The 23617-nt window shown below is 39.5% G+C and overlaps 1 protein-coding gene across 1 annotated transcript in view; it reads right to left on the bottom strand.

The window, feature by feature from the left end:
* CNTNAP5 (contactin associated protein family member 5) overlaps window positions 1-23617 on the bottom strand; it is a 269119-nt gene that overhangs the window by 181990 nt on the left and 63512 nt on the right. The window contains exons 2-3 of the mRNA XM_063161822.1: window positions 18098-18208; window positions 10610-10803 (exon numbers count right to left, since the gene is read on the bottom strand). Coding sequence (XP_063017892.1) covers window positions 10610-10803; window positions 18098-18208 — 305 coding nt within the window. The remainder of the gene's footprint in view (window positions 1-10609; window positions 10804-18097; window positions 18209-23617) is intronic.

The raw sequence follows: 23617 nt of genomic DNA, 5'->3' as shown, positions 1-23617 counted from the left end.
CAGAAGCTACTAGACATGACCTCAATGGCCATCAGATTTTAGTCAGTTTCTTAGAGGGTGTCTAGTTTTCCCTTTTATTTTTGTGCATATTTTCATGAGTCCCACAGGTTCTGCAGATAGTAAGATAGCAGAGCACATCAGAATGTTTTCTCCTTGCTATAGTATCTACACTTGAGATTTGCTGCCAACAAGGAGTTGCTACCTGTAAATGTGTCAATCATGAGCTACGTGACTGTGATTCAAATCACAACTACTTGAAATTTTTGAAATCTTTCTGTAGGGATAGCCTTGGCTTGCTGACTGAACTTTGTAATGGTTTGTTGGGTGTAATTTGTCAACACTAAGTACTCTCTACAAAATTCAGCTGCACACTTCAGCTGTCTGCTCTGACGTAATAAGAAACTTGGGTTCTCACTCTGGGATCTAAATCTGCTTTAGACATTACAAAACTGTTCTCAACACTAAAACCAAGAGTTTTTTTCTCCCTTTCAGAGGAAACAAAACCAAGAAAAGGCTGCACATTTCAGCCTACTAATCTCAAACCTTCTTCAGCATAAATCATTCATGGATTTGGTAGTGTGCTTGTGAATTTGTAACAAGAAATAAGCAGAAGTTAGAAAGTGTAAAGATATTAGAAAGTGCTTATGAAGGGTCACATATTGGATGTACATAAAAGCCTGAATACATACATCTGGAACACAAATTAAAAGCAAGGAAAACTACCCATTGTGAAGACACATAATGAACAAAGTGACAGATGCTTGAACAATGATTCCATTGCAAAACAATGTAGAAGCCCTGATGTGGAAATCTCTCCTAAATCTCTATAGAATAGGTTTTTTCCAGAGACTGCTTTATGGGAACAATAGCAATGTGTGTCCTCTTCCTTGGAGACAGTGTCTTTTCCCTGAAGTATTGTGTGATGCAAGAAGGCAGTATTTGTAAGGTTTCCTTCAAGAGCATCATTCTTAGTATCTGCTCTCCAGACTAAAATCTATCTCCATTAATTTACTGAGTAACAGATCACAGAAGGGAGAAATGTTTTCAGTATTTTTCCTTTCCTTATCCTATTTTGCATTTTTAACTGAAGCCGAAATGAGAAAGCATCTGCTGAGCATATGGAATTTACAAGTATTACCATTAATGTATACTGCTAACATTAAGATTTTTCCACCAGGCAAACACATGTTCTAACTGGCATACAAACAATCTTGGTCTGAAGGACTCAGCAAGGAGAGATGAGTAACTGTGGACCAGCTCTGTAGCGCAGCATGAGCATTTGTGCCCAGGGGAAAACAGAGGTTCAGGTCTGACACACAGGATGTAAAACACGCTCTAGATGTTTAAAAAGTCCCCCTGTGTCAGCAAACTGTATAACAGAAATACAAAATCTGGATCCAGAACACAGACTGTAGTTTTGATACTACAAGTAAACTCCTGCCCTGCAATCTTAAGAATCTCAGTTTTCCCTCAAAGCACCCAGAGAAAAGATTTGAAAGCATCAGCCAAAATTGGCTATCATGCCAATGCCAAAAAGACCTGCACCTCTTGGATCCATGGGGATTTATGGAAGGAGAGTGAATAGAATTGCTAGTTATTACCAGGATTGCTTTAGTGTCTAAAACAGTTCCCAAGCAAAAGGTGTAAAGCTCTTTTGGATCAGCTTTCCTAAATTAACTAGGACAAGTTTGGATGCTTTCTTGACTGTCTATCAAGACAAAACCTCTCCTGAAGCAACCATGGCATGGATTTTAAAATAGTAAGTCTAATTTCCAAATGGAAGTTATTGTAAATGAAATAATATTTTTTGCAAGGTGAACCTAAACTTGAAATACTCCAAGGCAAAATCTTTCCCTACAAATTCTCCACAAAGTCTAGCAAACCTCATCTTGAGACAACTAGAATCTTCTCCAGAGAAGATTTGTCCATTCATATCATATGGGAATCTCCATATTTAAAATTAAAATGTGGCTCACATTTAGTTTCTCTGAGCACAACAGCTGACTAGTTTTTATTTGAGTCAAATCTCATCTCTCCTTCAAGCTGTAAAGGTGTCTATATATGGAACCTCTCATCATTTTCCAGAACTGCATTTGTACCCTCAACTCTCAATATAGAAGAATATTTATTCCCTGAAGGGTAAAAGTCCTTCAAGTACTGCTATGTCAGGATTTACTCTTTACTTTGGTTTGCTGAAGTTTATTTTCATGTTTGATTACTAACCCCACAAATGTTAACTAACTCCTGAAAAGCAGGTGTAAGCAGCTCCCCAAAAGTGTCAGAAAGACATAAAAAAATTCAGTTACATTAAATTTCAAAGGAATGTGGACAGGCTCATTCACTCCACAGATAAATTTTGTTCTTACTTATTTGTACTGCAAGGAATCTTCTAAGGACTTCTATCTTTCCCTATTCGCTGAGTAACAGCTTTAGGAGTAAAAAGTACAATTGGTATAGTAACCTTCAAGATTAATGATTATATAAATGTTTTGAAAGTTCTCATGCACTAAAATTTGGAAGTCACTGAAAGATGTAAAATATGCACTACGTATCTGGAAAGGCAATATATTAAAAGAGGTCCTTCGTAACAAGAATAATAATTGAGTATTTTTTTTAAATAGCACTACTTTCACTAATTGTTCTCTGTTTTATAACTAGGGAAAATATCTAATAAAATATAATAAATATTTATATTTTTCCTATAATAATCATTAGAGAAACACTGTTCCCACACTTGGAATATTGCAGCACAGGCATAGGCAGTCAAAAAATAATAAATCTCATAAAACTAATTTCTTAATGACAATGAAAACAAATAATTTCAAAGTTCTTTATGCAAGATAAAAAGTCCCCTCTTCACCCTAAAAAAATAAATCCATATTACCTGAAATGACTAGGGGTTTGGGAGGAGGAAATTCTGCAAAGATCATCTTTCCAGCACTGTAAAGATGATGTCACTACAGAATTTCTTGGTTTACATAAAAGCAAGAAAATATTACTTATCAGACAATTCTAATTGTGTGACTACACTTTTTTTTTTTAATATATAACAAGGTCACCTTAGCTTACACAACAGTTTAGGAGAAAAAAAAAGGCAAAAAAGCATTGGCACCTGAGTTCATGCAAGGAAGAACATTTCATTATCCTTACAGCTTGGGGATCCCTGATGGGAAAGGGCCCCAGGGACAGCAGCAGACTCCCAGACCATAAAGGAGCAATGCAGCAGAATTTCTACACAACAAAATAGCCTAAGAAAATTAAAGTTTTAATAAATCAGAGTCCTCCCCGTAAATCATCTGGAACTATCTGTTTTTCCATCTTCCCATTCCTGCACTGCTACTATGCAAAGATCCAATCTCAGAGCTGAAAAAAAGTTTCTGTGAAAACAACACTTTTTCAAGAAGGTACCTCAGGAACAGTTTGCAGGGGCCTCTGCAGCTGATGGGTGTCTAACCGCAGGAAACATTGAGTACATTAACCCAAGGTGGAATACAAATCTGCTAACCAAGGAGAAAAGAAGAGGATGAGCAGAAATTAAAGACCTTTGGTTTCTGCTGCTGCTGACGGCAGATGTAATGAAACTGTTCCTTATTCCATCTTACATACTGAAGCTCTGGTCACTGACTGTAGCTCTCTACCTCTCCATCTGTCTCTGTCTCCTCTCCTCTCCATTCCTCTCCTTTCTCCTCTTTCCAATCAGTTTGCAAGCGTGTCTCATCACTAAATCTGGTGTCTACATAAGATCACACCCCTCTGCCAGTCCTGAAGGGGTTTGCAATGCTTTGTTCATCGCTTGCATCTCTCTCTCTCTCATGTACCATTTTCACTAGCCACAAGCAACAGGTTTCTATTTCTCTGCTCATGAGCTTCTCACTACAGGATTAATCCAACATTTAGAAAGGGCTCAGAGCAAAATCAGTACAACCTTGTAACAGCTACTGAAGACCGGAACACTACAACTCAAACCAGTTTATTTATTTGGATTAATCTAATCTAAGAGTGAATCAGTAGAAGTGAAGTGACACACTTTTTAGCAACAGGAAATTTGTCTTATTTTACAGTATATAACAGTACAATAAGAGTACTCTTGTAAGTTGGTTCCCCACAAAAGAATTGGTTTTTCAGACAGCTAGAGCCACTCATTTGTTCCAAAAATGTACCAAACAAATGCAAAGAAACTCACTGAGCTCTGTAGGCATATGGATTACATAACTATTTGTTCCATATTTATTCAGAATTTTTAAAGCTGTCTATTTAAGCCTTCAAATGCCATGGAACATAATTTGCAAACAAAAATAATGAAACTTGGTCTACTGATATACAAGAGTTGCTGGCCAAACTCCATCATCTCGGGGGAAATTTCCCCTATTTTCCACATTCACCATCCTAGCATGCCACAAACAAGATTTTCTGTCTTAATAGATGCCTGGAAGGGAAACAACAGCTTTCTGGCTGTGACAGACAAAACTGCTGGAGATGACAGGAAGACACGAATGTTTTGGGACCAGACATCACCAACCAGAGCCATGCCAACCACTGTTCCCATTCCAATGGAGTCCACTCTTCCCACCCTATCGAGTCACACCCTATAGCTACTAGCACAAAAGTAGCAGAGAAAAGATAATTGAGAATATCCGCAATGTAGGACTGAGAAATTAGAGAACATTTCTCAGCCTTCCTGAGTGAAATGGTTACAGAAAAGATGCATTTCAGGCAATTTGCAAAGGTGTAAGACTAAAAAGTCAGTAACAAAAGCACAAACTGTCAATAACCATGTTTCTTGGCAATTTTTTCAGGGTCAGAGTGAACTGCTGCCAAACACCATGCACAGAGAATTCCTGAGGACGCTGCTGATGTTAATATCAGCATGAAATTACCTAGACTCCACCTTAATATCACTTTACAGTTAACCAACAATAAAAGCACGTTGTAAGGTCACGGAATTCATACAAAACTCAGTTAGCTTAAGGCTAGATCAAGCATCTCAACAGTAAAGGGTTATTCGAAATCTAAGTATACCCATTTTATTCAGACATAAATCCATACAGAGTGCACTTGACAAAAACAGATATACTGACAGTTTGAATTACCCTTCCAACAGAAGAACTGCCCTGGCAATACCAAGAAAGACAGATTTCCTGAGAATGTACTTAGAAGGCCACCTTTGCAGTTAGCTCAGTGTGTAAAACCAGAATTAGAAGCAAATTAGTAACATCCAAACAGCATCTCAGTATCAGGCAGTCTTAAATCTGAACAGTCCTAATTACAACAAAGGGATAATGGTTGCCTCTTCAAAATTTGTAGTAACATATCAATGAAAACTTCTGGAAAACCTTGCTTCCCTGCAGCAAGAATGAATTACTTTCTTCATTCCTACTTGAAAGTAGCAATTTGCTTTCTGTTTGTTCTTTTTCTTTTCTTAGAGCAAAGGTGGGAAAGGAAATAATCCATACGTACTCACCGCCTAACACTTATTGGACTGGCAATAATTACTGTGCATAAAGGAGTTTAAATATATCTTAATACTAGTATAGCAGGAAGCATTATAACAAGACATGCAAAAACTCATTCTCTAACCCAAGCAAACAACGTGGGACTTCTCATTGCTACATGTGGAAATTTGCTCTGGTCTTGCTTGGAGGGTGTTAGGACTAGGAGCTAAAAGATGCTTTACAATAAATTAGCACAATTATAAATCTGACAAGAAGATTAATATTCTAACTATGTTCACAATAATTAACTCACCAAAACAGTTCCAGAGTCATTATCCAGCTAGGGTGGAATGGGAAAGTTTACAGCACCCCTGTAGATTTATAAGCCAATTAAGGGTGACCCTCCTCTAGACTTCATTAGAAAAGCCTCTGGTTCAGCAAAAGCTCACACGTGCAAGCAAGAAGTTTCCCAGTGAAAGGGAATGCAAGGGATCTTTATCACCTCTTTTAAAACACTTTTCCTGCTCCCCTGGAAATTACACATTCCTAATGCACCCTCAGCCTCCTGCCAACCCTCCCGGCCTTGCACAGCATCCTCACACCTGAGAGAAGCATGACACCACTGGGGCACTGCTGTGGGAGGGGAGCTCTGCTTTATTCCCTGCATGACCAAGGGGCCAGGGGCCAATACCAGAGGAGCACTTCTGATCTTCTGATGCAGATCTGGGTAAAGGCTCACAGCCCCTGTCCCACCCAGAGCCACTTTGTGCCTTCCATGCACAGTGGACAGCAGCTTTATCAGAACATGCACCAACCAAGTCAGCTGATACCAGCTGGCCACTGCTAACCAGCTCACTCCTGCTCAATGTGCACGGGCCTGCATGGAGTGTGAACTATCTCTGTGCCATCTCTGCCATTTTCCCTCTTCACTGCCTTTCTGCACAGATTCATTGTTCTAATATAAAAGCCTTCTCTGCCACTGTCAGAGGAGTCTGCCTTTATCTCCAATTCCACAAGCTCTCCTTCTCCTTTCAAAACCCCGTATAAAGAACATCTCTTTTCTCCTTTTGTTGCATGCATCTATGCCTGTTTCATCCCTTCCTTTGTGCCTTCCTGCATAATTGTGTTTTTCAGCTTTGCAAAGTATTTTTCAATATAGATAGCATAAAAATTGCAATCTAAAATGAAATAGCATTATATCACAACCCACACTTTTTTTCCCAGTAAAATACACAATTTCGACTGACTCAAGCTGTGATGTGTATGCAGGTAAAGCAAATGCTGAATTATTCAACACTTAAAAACACTGAAAAATCATTTACTTGTTACAAGCAATAAGATTTATGTTTTATGTCTCCCAATCAATAGCTAGTGTGTCCACACATAGCTGATTTATCCATATTGAAAATATAATTATAAGTCTAGTTTGCTCTGAACCAGAAAGTCCTTTTGTAACAAGATTATTTAAATACAAATGGGGTTGGAAAATTGGTTTTAAATGGCTAATCTGTCTTGTCTTCAACTCCAGCTGCAGAATTTACTAACATCATAAACACAGGCTGAGTGAAAACTTAAAAGGTTTTCTGATTCTCCCCGCGATCTGTCTATGCAGTCCTCATTAACAGGGAAGTTGATGGGAGCTGTATGCAAGCTGGGAGAGGAGGATAATAAGCCTTGTAATCTCTATAAAGAGAAAGGGACTTTTACTGGTGATATGTCATATATGCTGGTGTGCAAACATCTGTCTTACTGGCAGCCCAATAAAGAATTTATGTGCCCAGGTCTCCAGTATACTGCAGAACATCTCTGCCATATGGGTGGACCAAACTTATACCCACAACAACTCCTCAGACCATCAGAGCACTTGCAACAGGGACCATCAGACATTCCTGGGATCATTAAGAAAAGTTTCATCTGGACAGATTTACTTGGGGATTATTGAAGGCCCTGCTGCCTTCCTGCTGCTCCCACCACCTGTGTTCAATGGCCCAGTGATATGCAGCGGGGAAAGGCTGGGCCAGTGCATGAAAGAGAACACTACAGTGTCACCAACTGGGAATACACCATGGCTTTCTCTCTGAGTCATGCACAAAGGCTGGGCCAGTGCATGCTCCTCCAAGAGAGCCCTGCAGTGTCACCAACTGGGAATACACCATGGCTTGCTCTCTGAGTCATGCACATAGCCTGGGAGAAAATGCAGATCAAATCTGACTTGGCTTGAGTAGAAATTAAGGATTGGTAACTTGCCACCTCATCCTGACAGAGGAAACTACTGCCTTAAATCCGTCTTTCACCGCCCATCCCACCCACCTACAATGCTGTGTTTAACAGTTAATTTTCTTCATACCAGTGTAATTGGTATGGGGGTCTGGTTTGGGTTTATGCTGGAAACAGTCTTGATAACTGAGGGATGTTTTTATTCCTGCTGAGCAAAAAACATCACTGAACCAAAGCCAGCACAGATAGAGATTCCCAAGTCTGGAACTCCCACACTTGTAACAGATTGGTACAGTGCACACTACCACAGATTGTGACATTGGAGGCTACCCTGGGGGGCAGCTTTCCCAGCCCTGTGAAATGGTCCACTACCTTAAGTCAAGGGCAAGGGCTCTTTCTTATGGGTGTGCAATGCAGAACTTCCCTTACAGCCATTCAAGAGCCAGATGTTCAGGACAAGCACCATGTTGTGCTTGTCCTCATTTCATCCAAGGGTCTGAAAAAACCTTTAACATTCAATTGGACAGCACACTTCTATGTTTCTTCTTGGTTAGAAAAAACCCTAAGGAAAGGATAACTGCCAATAAAAGAGGAACACTGCATAATTTGAAATTATAATTCTGTACATGCTTCTGAAAGCCTCTTTGGCTTTCCTCTTTGTGCTCTGAATGGCTCTCTAGACCTAATTTAATTCAGTGAAGAAAATCCAAAAGTGCCAGGGAAAAAAAAATCAACTTTTTCTTTAGTTAGAATAAAAATTGTACAGAAGGAATTCTTGATCTTCATTAATTCCATGGGTAGGCACACAAGCTCCTAAGTGTTAATGAGACTTACCAGTTCAGGTGGACTAAAGCGTCTAATGAAATGGCAAATGAGCCCACTTTGGATTTACATTATCAGATATTTCCTCCAGGAAAGTTTGGTGAAGCATCCTAACAAACCCTTCAATCCCTCTGGGAACATGAAGCAAATGGTTCTTCTGGACTGGAATTACATTACTGGCTCACTTGGTCAATGTGACTCCTAGAAACTAAGGTAATGGGAAAATTATCCCAATCCTTTGTTTCTTTTTCCACACCCAAAGTCTCAATTTTTTTTTTTCCTCAATTATATAGAAAATTATGCTCTGTAGTCTATGGTGGTTTCCATTAGAAACCTGTACAAAAATTATCTCTCCAGAAAACAAGCAGCCAGGTCTGCTGAGGCTTTGGAAGTTGTATCAGTTTCTGCCCTGAATCAACTTCGTGCCTGATCACTCCAGTAAAACACAAGAGCCCAAGTTGCTCATAAATCCTAATTCACTGTTAAATGCTTGCTAGGCTTGTTCTTATTCTCATATGCAATATTAGGTGCCAGATAAGAAACTCATAGATTGAATCCTTAGGGCATTAAAATTTGCTGTGGTAAATTCTATTTGTTGTCTTTTCAAGTTTCCTTTTGAGAAGAAAAAATTAGAAAAGAAAAAGTGTTTACAGAAAGAAAAGGACTAAAAAGTTTGACATGTAATAAAAAATTAATTTGTCCTAATACAAAATTTAAACAAGCCACATAATATTTTCAGCCAAAGAAGCACTTAACTGACACAAAATATGTAAAAATTTCTCAGTATTTCGGATTCCCTGGGGTGGAAGTCAAGAGACAGATTAAATGATCGCTATATTCAGTCCAAATTCCACTGCTTTTAAATATTTATACATATATAATTTCTATACATACAATATATACCTATATATATACACACACACATATAATACTTATACATATATATATATATATATATGTATATATATGTAAGTAACAGTGCAAAGACAGCCTAATATAATATTTTAAGTGACAGGTGAAGCACTTGACAACTTTATGACCATCTTAGGACCAAAGCTGCTTTTCTAAGGGAAGAAGGATTTCATTAGCTTTCCCTGAATCAAGCCATGATAAAGCAAAGTGATGATACAATGGAATTTAGATGCACAGAAGTTCACCTCCCTGTACATGCATCTCCACTGCTACCATACACTTGGGGAAAATTAGGCAGCTCTTCTCCACTCTTACTGCTGTACCCTAGCTCCCATCACTCACAGTCATTATGTTCTAGAAGCAAAATCTGCTTTTGTGACACAGTGTTTAAGCAAAGTATTAACCAAAGCAAAAACATAAGTGTACTTGGCTACACTTAACATACTCCCCTTTATTTTCATGAAGAATATGTTTCTTTTAACACCACATATTTTCATGCTACCAGGGCTATTGATGCACAGAACTACACCACAGAGCATGGGGAGAATCCCATTCTATGGGGAGTTACCCATTCACTAGCAATTGACATTTTCTGTACAAAAGGAAGGCTTGTAAACTTTTCTATCCACACCTGTGGTGCCACTGCTGCCCCCGTGCACTCCTACCAACAGCACCTGGCACAGCCACACACTGAACTTGTGATGCAGCAATGGTCAAGTCTGCATTAAAGTATTAGAAAAACCTTGATCACTTTCAGTGTGTCTCCTAAATCATCCCACAACCCATGCTGCAGCTCCAGCCTTCTCCAGCTGAGGAGCAATTTACCACCCATCCTCCTCAGCGTGATCTCTCTTGTTCTGGCCAAACACGTATAAGGCACAGAATTAATTTTCATCTTTCCTGGAGGAAGCACGGAGGTGATTAGCCCCATTTACCCTGGTGTGCCTGAATCAGAGCCAACCAGGCACAAAAGCACACAGGTCATTTTAAGTGCCCTGATCATCCTCATAGTCTGAAAAGCCATGTACTCCTGAGGGCCTAAACTTGTATTACTCAGACAGTCGGTGACATAACCCATTTAGATCAAACACCCCGTGGGGTCGCTCAGGTCTGCTCTCTCACCACTGCAGCACTCCTCGGATGTGAAACCAGAGCTGCTTCTCCAAATACCCAAATGAGCCTGAACCAGAGAGCTCTGGGGCCAAAGGCCCTGCATTCAGACCTACCCAGACAGCGTCGTCCTGTCGGTACTGCCTCCAGTTGCGGCCGGTGTCGCTGAACATGAGCGCGTAGGCGGTGACCCAGTCCGAGCTGCCGTACCTGCCCTGCGTGGCCACCGCCACCACCTCCACTCTGTCTCCCAGATCCACCTGCAGCCACTGCTGCTCGTTGGACTCCAGCGGGGACCAGCCACCAGCTCCTGAAAGATTGGATGAGGAGAATTTAGATGACAATGACAGCACAAAAAAAAATTTTGCTTGCTAAAGAACCGTTAAATTATTTCAGGCCGTCACAGAGGAGTCTACTGGAGCAAGCGGCTGTTTTTTCATATTTTAGTATTAGGAAATACTACATGAGGTGTGCTTCCATCAGGTTATCTCCATTAACCTAAAGCTCATGAGGAATTTTGAATTTCTAAGACATTTAAGAGAAATGTATTATTTTTCAGCTGTACAAACATCAATGAGGTTGGCACACAAAAAAAACCCTGAAAAATCATATCTATTCCCTCGCAGTTCTGGGAATGTGAATTTGTAACTTGCAGTTTGCTTTGATATTTTCCTTTTTGCTGTGTTCTGAAAGAAATGCAAAGTGTTAGTTATTTTTATTTGAGCCCTATTAAGTATTTGAAAAAATTGTTTAATTACAGCTTATAAATGCATTTCAGATAATTTGTTGCAAAGCTAGAAACTATTTGATTGAACAACTAAAAGGACTGCCTTCACATTGGAAAGCAGGCTGTCTCTTACATGAGCTTCTAATTTGTATTTGTCCTTTAAAAGTAAAGATTTGCACTATCCCTTGAATTCCTTCATTGGAAGGAATTCACAATTGGAATTCACAAACAGGCTTGTGCTAACACCAAGCCAATGAAATAGAACTGCAACCACTGCTTGCATTTTACCACTTTGCTCACTGCAATAAATGGAAGATTATGATTAAAAAGAAAACCATTCCAGACTGGAATATATTATTTTATGGTCTCCTGGTTTCTTTTACATCCTAAAATTACAGGCTATGTTTATTTCCTTTACCTTGTTTCTCCTTGCACACATCTATTCTCCGCATACACCCAGTGTTCAATTCAGCCTCACCAATAAGCAACCAATGCAGCTATGAAGAACACAAGCCATCAAGCAAGTAGCCAAGACAGCAAATTTTGAGGCTCCCACTGTTTCTGCCACCCAACACTTTTTTGTTTTGTCATTATTAATGAAGTATGGAAAAGCACTCCTGTATGACTACAGTGAATACAATCACATTGGGAATAAAACTGAACATTTTTGTCTCAAAGTTGTTCTATGAAAAGTTTATTGAAGTGAATAGAGTTGAAAGATTAATAAATGTGGTTTCTCTCAATGAACTCAATTTCAATAACTCAGCACTTCTACAAACATTTTCTTTTCCTGGATGGTATTGTACTTTCCAACTCACAACTGAAATCTCTTTGTCTAAGAGTAGGTGTTAGAATTGTCATTATTTATCATTTATTAATATAGGATTTATCTGAACTCCTGAAACAGAACCATATCTATTCCATACCCGTATTGTTCCTGCTCCCCTCGATGACTCAGCCTCCATTCTTCTACAAGAACTCTCCAGGGAAAAGTTTGCAACCAAACCAACATGTACTGCTTCTTAGTGCCATGATTTACCCTCTTCAATCACAACAGAAGTCTTCATCATCACTGATTACTTTACCTACCTTAAATAGAATACTCTGTCCTATGAGTACATCATGAAACACCTAATGAGAATACTAGGAATTTCATCACTGATTTCTTCTTCGACTACTTTATAGCTCTTTTAACTCCATAACTATATATAGCTTATATACTACCTCCTCTTGAAAGTCCTAACAAGCTTAACTCCCACACCCCCAATTCTTATTTTGATTTTTTAAGTGCCATATAGAAAATATGGTGTCTACCTTTAAGGTACAAACTACAGAGCTGTGTTCAAAGACAACAAACTACAGATTTCTCCTACACACAATTGTGACTATTGCACACAGGAACCAAGGGCAAGCTTCCTTTGGATTGTAATATCCAGTATCTAAAATAGACTCTGAACACAGTAGTTGCTGCCTGGTTCCCCCCCGCCCATCACTTTTATTCCAGGAACTGATATAAAAATCTGCTTCAGAAGTTCTGGCAAAGTTGTTCCATTCATGACTCAAAAAAGCCTATTCTAAATGTTTTCAGCACATATTAAAAGAAAGTTGGCATTTTCATCTTTCCTTCATTCAACATAGAAAATGACAACTAGATGAAAGAAAATAGCATATAACAAAAATATTTGGTGAGTTTTCCATTAAAAACAAAAACTTTGCTTTCTATGTTCTAGTTTATACAAAAATTCTTAAGCCAAGCCTGTTAGCACAGATGCTTCCCAGCAGTATGTCAAACATCATAACTAAATATCTACTTTATGCTTTCTCCCTTCTGCTGCTAGGAGTGGCAGGAATGTGATATGCTTTCAACAAAAGTGTTTGGCTTTACTGTGCACTGCTATTTTCCAGCTTGAGCACAACACCACAGGCTTCTAATTTCGAATTCAAACAAATCATACACACTTAACAGAAATTTGGGAGATCTGCGCTGAGCTTGAGCCCTAAAATCATAGATTGCATGGTATCTCTGAACTGCATCTCTCTTTACATGACAAGCACATTTATCTGCTGGGAATGTCATTCTTTAGATGCAAGCACTGCAGACACAGCACTGCCACCTGCTCATAGCATCACCTCTCCAAAGCTGATCTTCCAAGAAAGATCAGTTACAGACCATGCCTTCACAGAACAGCAGCTGCTTCGTACATTTTTTTCCTGTGGAGAAACAAGCCCACTGTGTTTCCCCTCTCCCAAACCCTCCACCATTACCATTTCCAAAGGTGGACAGTAATTCTAATGCTGGTAAGAATGGCAGCTAATATCCCAGCAACAGCAAAGCTGCATTGGCTGCATGACTGAGGGCAGAACTGAAGCTTTTCCCACTGGGCCTCTCTCAATTCTGCTAATAAAGCAAACATGTAGCTTCTGCTTGCTTCTGTGGTTATCCCAAATCCTCACCAAATACTGCTGTGAGTGACAAAAATCAATAAAAGTTCTTCTTCCTCCACATTTACTCCATCATACAGAGCAGGTGGCACAAGGGATACTGACATTTTTTCCAGCACAGTCTGTGTCTGCACATTTCTTTTATGCACATCATTCCTGATAGTGTGTCAACAACCCATCCTGTACTTTTTTTAGTAAGTACCAAAAAAGCACAACCAAAGCAGAGCAACTATTTAGAGCCCTTTGCTCCTCTACCCACTTTGATGCTTGCCCTGTGGACTGTTTGCCAACAGAGGCCCAAGACAAAGGACAAGAAGACTAATGGACAACAACACAGGCTGCTGAAGACACAACTTACAGGACATCAAGTCCTCTGAACAGATTCAAGCATAACCCAAAGTCTTTTTCCTGCAATTGGGCACAAACATATTGAAGAGGACTATATAATTTTTTTAATTGTGCCATAAACACAAGCCAGACAAAAATTTGGCTTTGATTATGCCCATCAGATCTGCACATGTGATTTGGGTGTGTTAAGACATCACATTGGCTGTCACATGAAAACAAGAGAGACAGGATGCTCAATATTTCCCCTCTCTACCCACCAGGTTCCCAGTAGCATCGACAGGATTCTGCCCATTGTGCTACACCATCATTCCTCACAGCTCACACATTTCACATCTTCTGGGGATCATTTCAAAAGAGGTATTCAACATGGTATGGTACAGGGAAAATACCCCAGCAGAGAAGCAATACCACAGGAACCTGATATATTGTTCATATTCTCCATGGCAACAAATAATGTTAGAAATATGTGGAGAGCAAGGATGTGATGGTTTCTCAGTTGGAAACCCATATGACTCCAAGAAATATGATCAAATACTTTTGTTTCTTTTTCAGACTGTTTGTACATTTTGCCATAGTTGTTTCAAAAATTGCATTTAAGCTCAGTGTTACACAGTCAATGCTTTTTGATGTTCCCCAGGGCTGCTCAGGATGCCCATACTTATTTGTAGTTGATTATTAGAAAGCAAAGGGAATTATTATTTCCACCCTACCTGCCTTACAAACAGCTCAAATGGCTTTATATACAGTATATATTACTAAAAACTCCTGGACTTCCCACTGCAAATAAGTGCTTCCCTGCTGCAGAATTTTACTTCAATGCCCAGATCAAACACTTCCTGGCCATAAAATAAATTCTTTTTGACACTATATATGCTTTATTTTCTCATACATAATTGCATATACTGACTACTCAGGCTGAGAGCTAATAAGAACTGAAAAATCTTAGGTGATACAGTCATACTGTAGCAATTTTCTTATTATTTTTCATTATTTATTTACTGTATTCAAAATAGCTGATAAATCCCTCTTGTGGGAAAATAATATATTTCATACCTCAGAATCTTATTTATCAGAATTATACTAGCTCTTTAGCATTACCAGTACAGATTTATCAGCATTTTAATTAAGCACTTTCAGCTGTTCACACAAAGCTTTACTCATGGGTACTTTGTGTGTTTGTTTTTCTAAATGGCGCATTCCACTACTGCAGGCCTTTTTTTTAAAACAACAGCCTTTTACTTATGTTATCTATTACTGAATAAACTTGATGAATTAGAACTTTCTGCAAATAAAGGACTGGGTTGTACTTTATAAATTCATCTCTATTTGTTGCATTCATGTTTACATTAACAAATATATTAATCTGGCTTTCTACCAAGAGGCTCTGTTCCTTGCAGCACTGTCTTATCAATTAGAAGCAAAGCTAAGCCAACTCATCAAAACATTCAGAAAGCCACAGACCAGTCCTTGTTAAGAAATATTATTTCCTGTAGAGATATCTCCTATTTGCATTCAAGTATCAGTCCAAGAAAGTTTCTACAGCCACCATCTAAACACTGCTTGATCCTCCAACCCAAGCTCAGGCACTAAGTAGACTTAGTTCTCTTCACAGTAGCTGGTACAGAGCAAATTGTGTTGTAATATTCTGTATTGTGTTGACAATACAGAAATGTGTCTGCTATTGCTGAGAATTGCTTAACACACAGGCCAAGGCCTTTTTTGCTCCTCACACCCCCCCACTAGTGAGGAGGATAGGGTAAGCAAAATTTGGGAGTGGACACAGCCAGGACAGCTGACCCCAGCTGACCACAGGGATATCCCATTCCATACAGCATCATCTTACAGCTGGGTGATGCAGGAGGAGGAAAAGGGATGTTCAGAGTGATGGCTTCATTTTCACTCTTGTGATTCCCTGCCCCATCCCAGCAGGGGCAGTGAGGGGCTGTGCAGGGCTGAGTTGCTGGGGTTTGTGCAGGACATGGGCCTCAGAGTTTTGAGGTAATTGCAGATTTGATTGGAATGTAGTAGATTGCATTTACAGCTGCTATTGCTGGTTAGCTATTAATCAGCAGCTTCTGTGTTTGCCAGGGGGCTTGCTTCCCTTACTGCTTATTAGAATCTATTGCTCATTAGTAGCTACTTTTTGCTTTTGCTGCTTGCTGTACTGCTTATCATCTGACTGCTGGGCCTGGGAACATTTTGATGACAGCAGTGCCCATGCTCCTGGGCTGGCAAGTGGCCAGGGCATCCCTGCTCCTTCTGTGCACTGGGCAGGCTGGAACTCCAGTGTGAACTCAAGCCAAAGGGGTGTGACCTGTGGATGAGTCCCTGTGGCAAGAGGACAGCTCAGGTGGCTGCGGCTGGGAAGAAGCCCATGCCAGAGCAGTAACATCTCAAAGCGCCTGTGGCTGTGGTCACAGCTGTGCCACAGCTGGCACCTCTGAAGGGCCTGTGGGCCAAGGGTAAGGGCACACTGCAGGAGGTACTCCCTGAAGCACCATGGCTGAGCATGAGGCTCTGCTGGAGTATGCCAAAGCACACCACAATGCAGGGACTGCAGCCATGGGGAAGGCAGGAGCAGGTTTACCTCTGAAAGGACTGTGGCTGAGGTAAGGCCATGCTGGAGTGAGCAGCTGTGTTCAGGGGCTTCATTGTTTTTGGGGATTAAGGCACAGCAAGTCCCCATAGGAACTCTGCCAGCACTACAACTGCCCATTCCTACACAACTCCATGCAGCAAAAGAATCAGACAAGGTAGACTTTAGCTTCTAGGTCCCTGTGTTGGCCTCAGCTCATCAGTTATCACATAAGCACTCAAAACATGAAACAAAAGTTGCTGAAACAACCCCCTTACTTAGGGCTTGGACTTTACCATTGTGATACTGGATTGCTAAAAAACTACAATATCTTACCCCTCACTACATGACAAAAGTCCTGTGGGACAGTTAACTAAGACCTGTTTCAATTTCTGACCTTAAATTGAAACTACTGTCACAATTTCAAACATTGTTAGTGTCTCTTTAATACAGAGTACAGCCAGAGTTTGACTTGCAATACTGATTTTGAACCTCTTCCTCTTTTCTACACATAAAATTAGCTATTGGAGCCATCTGCACAATCACATAAGCATATCTATCCACCATCTCAGCCAGCAGTTGGAGACAAAGGCAGGGCAAACTCAAATATCATGCTCAATGTTTACAACTTTCTTTTGTTGAGCAGTAACCACATGATCTTTTACTTGCTGAGGAACTCTGGTTTGGTTCAAGAGTTCAAATATGATATTTTAACTCCCATCTAACACTTCTTTAATGGCCAAACAACTCCTTATCATTAGTGCCAAGCATATAAGAGAGAGCCCTTTATTGTCTTTCTATAGATTTATCAAATGGTGTTTGATTAAAACGCACTTAATGGATGCTTAAGAATGAAAATTCTGATTTATTTTCAATTAAAACCTTTTTTGTAGTAGTGATTTTCTAGTGTTTCCTAAAATGAAATTCACATGTAATATGATAATACAGGGCTTTCCACTTTTAGAGGCTCTACCTTGGAAGCAAGATGAAAGCTGACAACCTGAATTTACAACAGGATGTCAAATGATGCCCTAAATACTGCCAACTTCTCCTTTCTGGTACTATGCTTCATATTCACACTTCCACCGGGTGTGTGAACTCATTACCTGGACCTCAAACATTCATGATGGCAAATGTCTGAAAAGTTGTTTTTCACATTCACTATTTCTGCAGGGTTGTGTAATCATTGAATTCCACTGGAATTTCATACCTAGTTGCTATTGTCTTTAACACATTTTAGAATAGGGTCTCAAACCTAGCAACCTTTAAATTAAAATATGGGAACTCATCCAAAGCAAAAAGACTGTCTCAACTTCCTGGATGACATCTCTAAAATGGAAGTGGAGATCTTCACAATTAATAGAAGCTTTCTATAATAAAGGAGAAAATAGCTCCTACACACCACACTCTCAGGAGCATAAATTAACGCACTGCATAAAAACAGCATAGAAAGATATTCTTTGTAAAAGTGATTGAAACAAATAGTTTAGGCATTTCATATTTCAACCTTACCATCTCGTCTGTTGAGTTTTGCAAAGCTGGGACTGTGAGTACTGAAGAGCTCAGAGGAACTGGTAAGGGCAGCTGAAGGTAAGGGAGATACCAATGCGTCATCACAATTATCTGAAAAGAAAAACAAAAAAACAAAACATACAGAGGTCATCATATGAGCAACACATACACCACCATGTGCTATCTCCAGGTGGTGTTTTTTCTACTTAGTAAACAGAGAGTGGACACACAGCAGCACACTTGTGCTTGAATTCACATGTGAGAACTGAAATTAACCCTCTAGAATGCCCCAGTCTGGTGGGACAACCATCACATGGGAGCTGCTGTTAAGACATCGAAGGCTCCAAAAACTGGAAAATGTTGTCCTTTCAGTGAATGAGATTTGATTGTCCACCCTGCAGTTAAAGAGGGCATTGACTCTTGTTGCAAAAGAGTGCAGTAATGCCCTGGCAGCCCTGAGATAACATCCCAGGTGTTCTGTGTTCAGTACAGTTTTTCCACAGAACAGGTATGTAATGTAGCAATTACAACTTCATATTTCTGTGTGGAAGTGACACACAGGAACATGCCACGGGGGCTTTTGCAACATGTAAAAGTGTGTCCCATGCTTCACAGGTATCTCAGGCTGCACTAAAATCTCAAAACCTGAATACCTCCGTCATGTTTTCCTCAAGCTCACACAAACCTGCAGGGCCAAATTAGTTTTGTTCACCCACGTGAGCAGCCTCTACGTTTCTCCCCTCTTTCTTTCACAACTGCTTCTGAGGACAGATGGGCTGTGCTAATACTCAAATGGAATTTTTGAGCCCATAATGTTTGAACAGGGACAGCATTAAATAAAGTAAATTTTCTCATTACAATGCTGTCACATAAATACTCAAGAACATAATGCAGGGTTTCAGTAGGGAATAATAATAATAAAACCCCTCTCATTTTTAATTGAATCTCCCATGGAGCAAACATGGACCTAATTACTGGAAAAGGCCTGCAGGTCACCAGGATCTCAGGCCACCCCAGTGTTCTTGCACTCAGAGAGTAAATATGCAGCTTACAAGGATTAGGAGGAGGGGGAGAAGGAAGGGCTACAAAAGACAATAAAAGCAAAACTTGCTTGATATTTTAGATTATTCTAAACCTGAGTAATACCTTTTTCATATTGAGACAGATTGCATTAAAATATTTCTCATCCCTTTCTACACAGACTCTCTAGAACAACCCAGATACTTTTGCAATCAAAATCCAGCTCTATATGAAGGAAAAATCAATGCAATCAATATAATTTATATCAGTGCATTGAATGATGGTTCTCAAAAACCCAACTTCTATCCAAAACCCCTTCTATCTCTTTGATTCCCAAGAGCAAAAAGGCCTAGCAAGATCTGCAAGATAGATAAATAAGGGGCAGGGCTGCACTGATGTTGTAGCCACAAGGATGATTAGCTAACAAAACAAGTATCATGGTCCTGAGCAGATTCCCTATGACTTATACCCTTCGAATCTCAAAGAGTGGAGGGCTTGAGGTCTCCTGGTACACCATGAGATCAGGCCATAACTCTTCTATTCAGACTTAAAAAATACCAAACAAAACACCTGTAAATTGAGGGTCTTAAATTCACTGTCACTCATGACCTGAACAGAGATTTAAACAAAGATTGGATATGGTGAGTTCACGAGGGCACTGAATTCACCCAAACTTCTGCATTCTATAAAACCAGCAGAGGGGTTGAGAACCTCTCAAAAGAAAGTCTAAAATCCTGGTGGACAGATCTACAGGACTATTCAGCAACACTTAAAACATGAGGCTGGAAATAACTGAACACAGAGATTTCACTTTAAACACTGTGTAGATGGATGGCTCTCTTCAGCTCCCTGTGGTTGCTCCTGGGCCACGACAGAACCCAGCACATCAATCAGCCTGTGAGCCAGCTGTCCACCACTGCTCCCCAAAGGTAGGACTGAGTACCTATGGGACACCAAGTATCTTGCAGCATCACAGCAAGAGGAAACCATTTCAGAGCAACACATTTAAGGTTTTCCCTGGGACCTCCAGAGGCTCCAGGCTGTGACTTGACAATTAGCTCCTGTAACTAGGAGATACTTTGTCTAAATTTCCATATCCTCTGCTTCTGTCCCAATGCACGTTCATCTGTATGCCTGCTGCTACAGAACTGCAATTTCATTTCCACACTAAATTCTGGGATCCTTATTGTGCTTTGTTCTAATAAATAAATGGAAAAAAAAAAAAAAAAAAAAAAAAAGAAGAACAAACAGCTGAAATACAGCTAGGAGCTAGGAAATCTTCCCTGAATAATACCTAAGTATAAAAACATGTAAGTTTAAGGCATTAAAAAAATTGATGATAGTTCTGAGAGCACCAGGACTAATACAGCCCAACTTTCAACAGATAAGAGAATAACGATTGATTGACTCAGAGTACATGCAGGAATTTCCTCCAAGTGAACACTATTTTTGAATGGATACTCTGACACAAAGTCACTCTTCTGCCCTTCACTCAGTCAAAACTAACTTTGCACTGAATCAAGAGCTCTACATGCACAGACCTTCAATGCAGAATATGTCACAGTTTAAATTAAAAAAAAATGCAAACTCTGCAGTAAAGAATTTTCTACATGCCAAATGAAATTCCAGAGTACAGCAGAGTGCTTTGAGAGGTGCATCAGTCAACTTGTACATGCACAACAACCCAGATCATTTGCAGAACAGCACTAATACATGTCTTGTCAGAGATGCCAACATGCACACATATGAGACTGATATTTCTTTGTAAAACTCAGCTGAAATAGGGTACAGAGTTCAAAATGTAGGATGTGCAATACAGTGAGGGTCATTCCACTGGCCCTAGTTCCATGAGAAGGCAATACTGAAAAGCAAACAAACCAACCACCAAAGACACCTCTCAAGATTAAAAAACTCTCCAAGAAAAAAGGTTGTTATCATGTTTCTTTTTGTGATGAATGCAGACAAGACTGAGATGAAAAATTTTATGCTTATGCAAGATCAGAGAAGACCCATGATAAAACTAAAAGCAAAACCAGTGTATCCTGATTCCCACCATACAATGCCAACACACACATTTCAAGAGGCTTCATAACCCCACCTTGATGTGACAGGAAAAAAACATTATTTCAGGTGTTCTCACATTTACAACTCCTTACCTGTAGTTCCTGACCTATTAATCCATTTGCTTTGGAAGTTTGCCTGTCAGAACAGAAACTTTGCTTCTTGGAGTTAACTGCATTACACACCTATTAAAAACACTGGTTTTAACAATGAATAATTCTACACTACAGAACCATTTAAAACATCTGGACACTCACAAAAGTGCATTTACTAGCCAGTTGTTCAGTTGTTTTCTCCTATGTTTTTCTTGACAAGATAATTAGCAAAGAAATCATGAAAAAGAGGGTCTAATTGTACCTATAAGCCAACTGTTTTATGCAAACCACACAACAATACAGATGTTGATTTGCATTTCAGAAAATGGTGCTGACCTCGAACATGCCAACTTCTGAAAAACAAACAGTTACTGACAGCATTTCCAGTGTTATGAGTGTTACCAGAACTTTCATAAGCAATCTTGCTTCTAGAATTAAGAAAAAGAGTTACATATATCAACCTGAATTTTCTAGGTTTTATTCACTAATGATTTTTAGAAAAAATTGTAAAATTAACAAAAAAAAAAAAAAAAAGGAGAAATAAATCTATTATCTTTTTTTTTTTTCATTCTATGAAGTTGTTTTATTTATTAGTTTTGACTCTTTTCTTGTAGCTTTAATTACCCTCCAAATAAAAACAAGGAAATATCTTCTCCCTCTTTGCCTATGTATTTTAATTTTTTTACAGAATGCTTTGAACAATCCCACAAACATAAATGTTATCAGTTCAAAATCATTCAAGTGACATTTAGATACTAACTCTTAGGCTTCTTTGAAACATGTCAGATAATACCAACTTTAGCTAATAGTATATAAACTGGAATTTCAGAGAAGGCCATTTGCCTAAATACCTAATTAAACTTTATATGTTGTGAAGGCCTTCAACATCTGTGACATATATGAAAAAAATAATTGAAAAATATGTATCCAAGGCCTAGAGAGACAGTATTTCAAATGTTCCTGAAGAACAGCAGGTTTCTCAAATCAGTAAACATATTATCAAAACAGAGTTGGCACAGAACTCAGAGATTCAGACTAACTTTACTAGTTCTTCCAGGACACACTTAACACTGGTGTTGGTAGGCTTGGCATGATCCAGTTTATAACCTTCTTCAAGCCTGAGACAGCCTTCATCAGCAGCAACTGGTACAATTATAGAAAAATTCTGATCACTGGGCACTGAAGACATTTAGAAAATCACAAAGCCCAGGAACCCATCATGGTCACACTTCTGCTTCTTAGAGCAGGTCCTCATTGCATGCCCAAATTGAGATGTGTTAACAAACCTGTCCTGCTCTGGTTTCCCTGGTTCACCTGAAGAGCCAGTGGGACAAAACACATTGATTTCCACTTGTGAGGGCCATCCAGAAAGGTCACTAACATTTCTTGAACAAAAGTTTGGATAAAGAGGACACCATTAGTCAAATGCCTCCAGTCCCCGGGCTCCAGAGATTTTCCAAACATCAGCCCCTAACTGCTTTTGGTACTTCTGTACCTTCACCAGGACAAACATGTAGAAAATCCTTTACTACAAAGTTTTTCATTTTTTTTTAATGTAGTAATACATTGTTTGTCAAGACCTCCTATCATTATAATAAGCAATTACTTATACTGGTACTTAGACCAGCAATCTCATATCACCATCAATGCAAAGTATCTGAAAAGCCACAGTAAGACTCAGATCTATGCTGCAGCTACTCTATTAGCAACCATAAGCATCCCAAAATAATTATAAATACCATGAAAGCAGCACTCAGAGTAGGAACATGGTACTGGTGTCGCCGATTAATGCAACTGAGGGAAGAGTGGAGGACAGGACAGAGCATGCAAACTATTGACAGAGCAAAAATTGCCTTCTCTCTGCAAAATACAGAAATTGAAGATGAAAAAGGAGAGAATTACAGCCCAGAGAATGGTGTGGTTAGGTGCCATGATGGAGGCAAAAAGACAAATTCAGAAGACAGTAACTGTCATGCCTCCTGCTCTATCACATAGTAATAAAAGCATTTTAAGGGAAGGTGCTTCCTGTAGGTGCTCTACTTCAAGAACACAGGGTCTGGCACATCACGAAACAGCTCCTGCAGTGGACCCTGCTCATACATCTCTGCTGAAGCAGATGCAAGAGGTGCAGTGAGGGCAGGAGTGCTTGTGGCCAGCTGTGCAAACCCCTGCTTGAACCACAATCCCCAAATTTCAAAGGAGTTTAACAAAAGCTTCACAGAATCACAGGCCTTTAGCATACTGTTAGCTATTTAAATATAAATATGTCCATTTTTTAATAAACATGAAGATTTCAGGGTAAACCAGAGGCCTTGTAGATTAATCTTAAGAGGTCTCACTTGGA

Source organism: Melospiza melodia, chromosome 8 (genome assembly GCF_035770615.1).
Source record: "Melospiza melodia melodia isolate bMelMel2 chromosome 8, bMelMel2.pri, whole genome shotgun sequence".
NCBI classification, from domain to species: domain Eukaryota; kingdom Metazoa; phylum Chordata; class Aves; order Passeriformes; family Passerellidae; genus Melospiza; species Melospiza melodia.
This window is presented reverse-complemented; position numbering and strand designations above follow the sequence as displayed.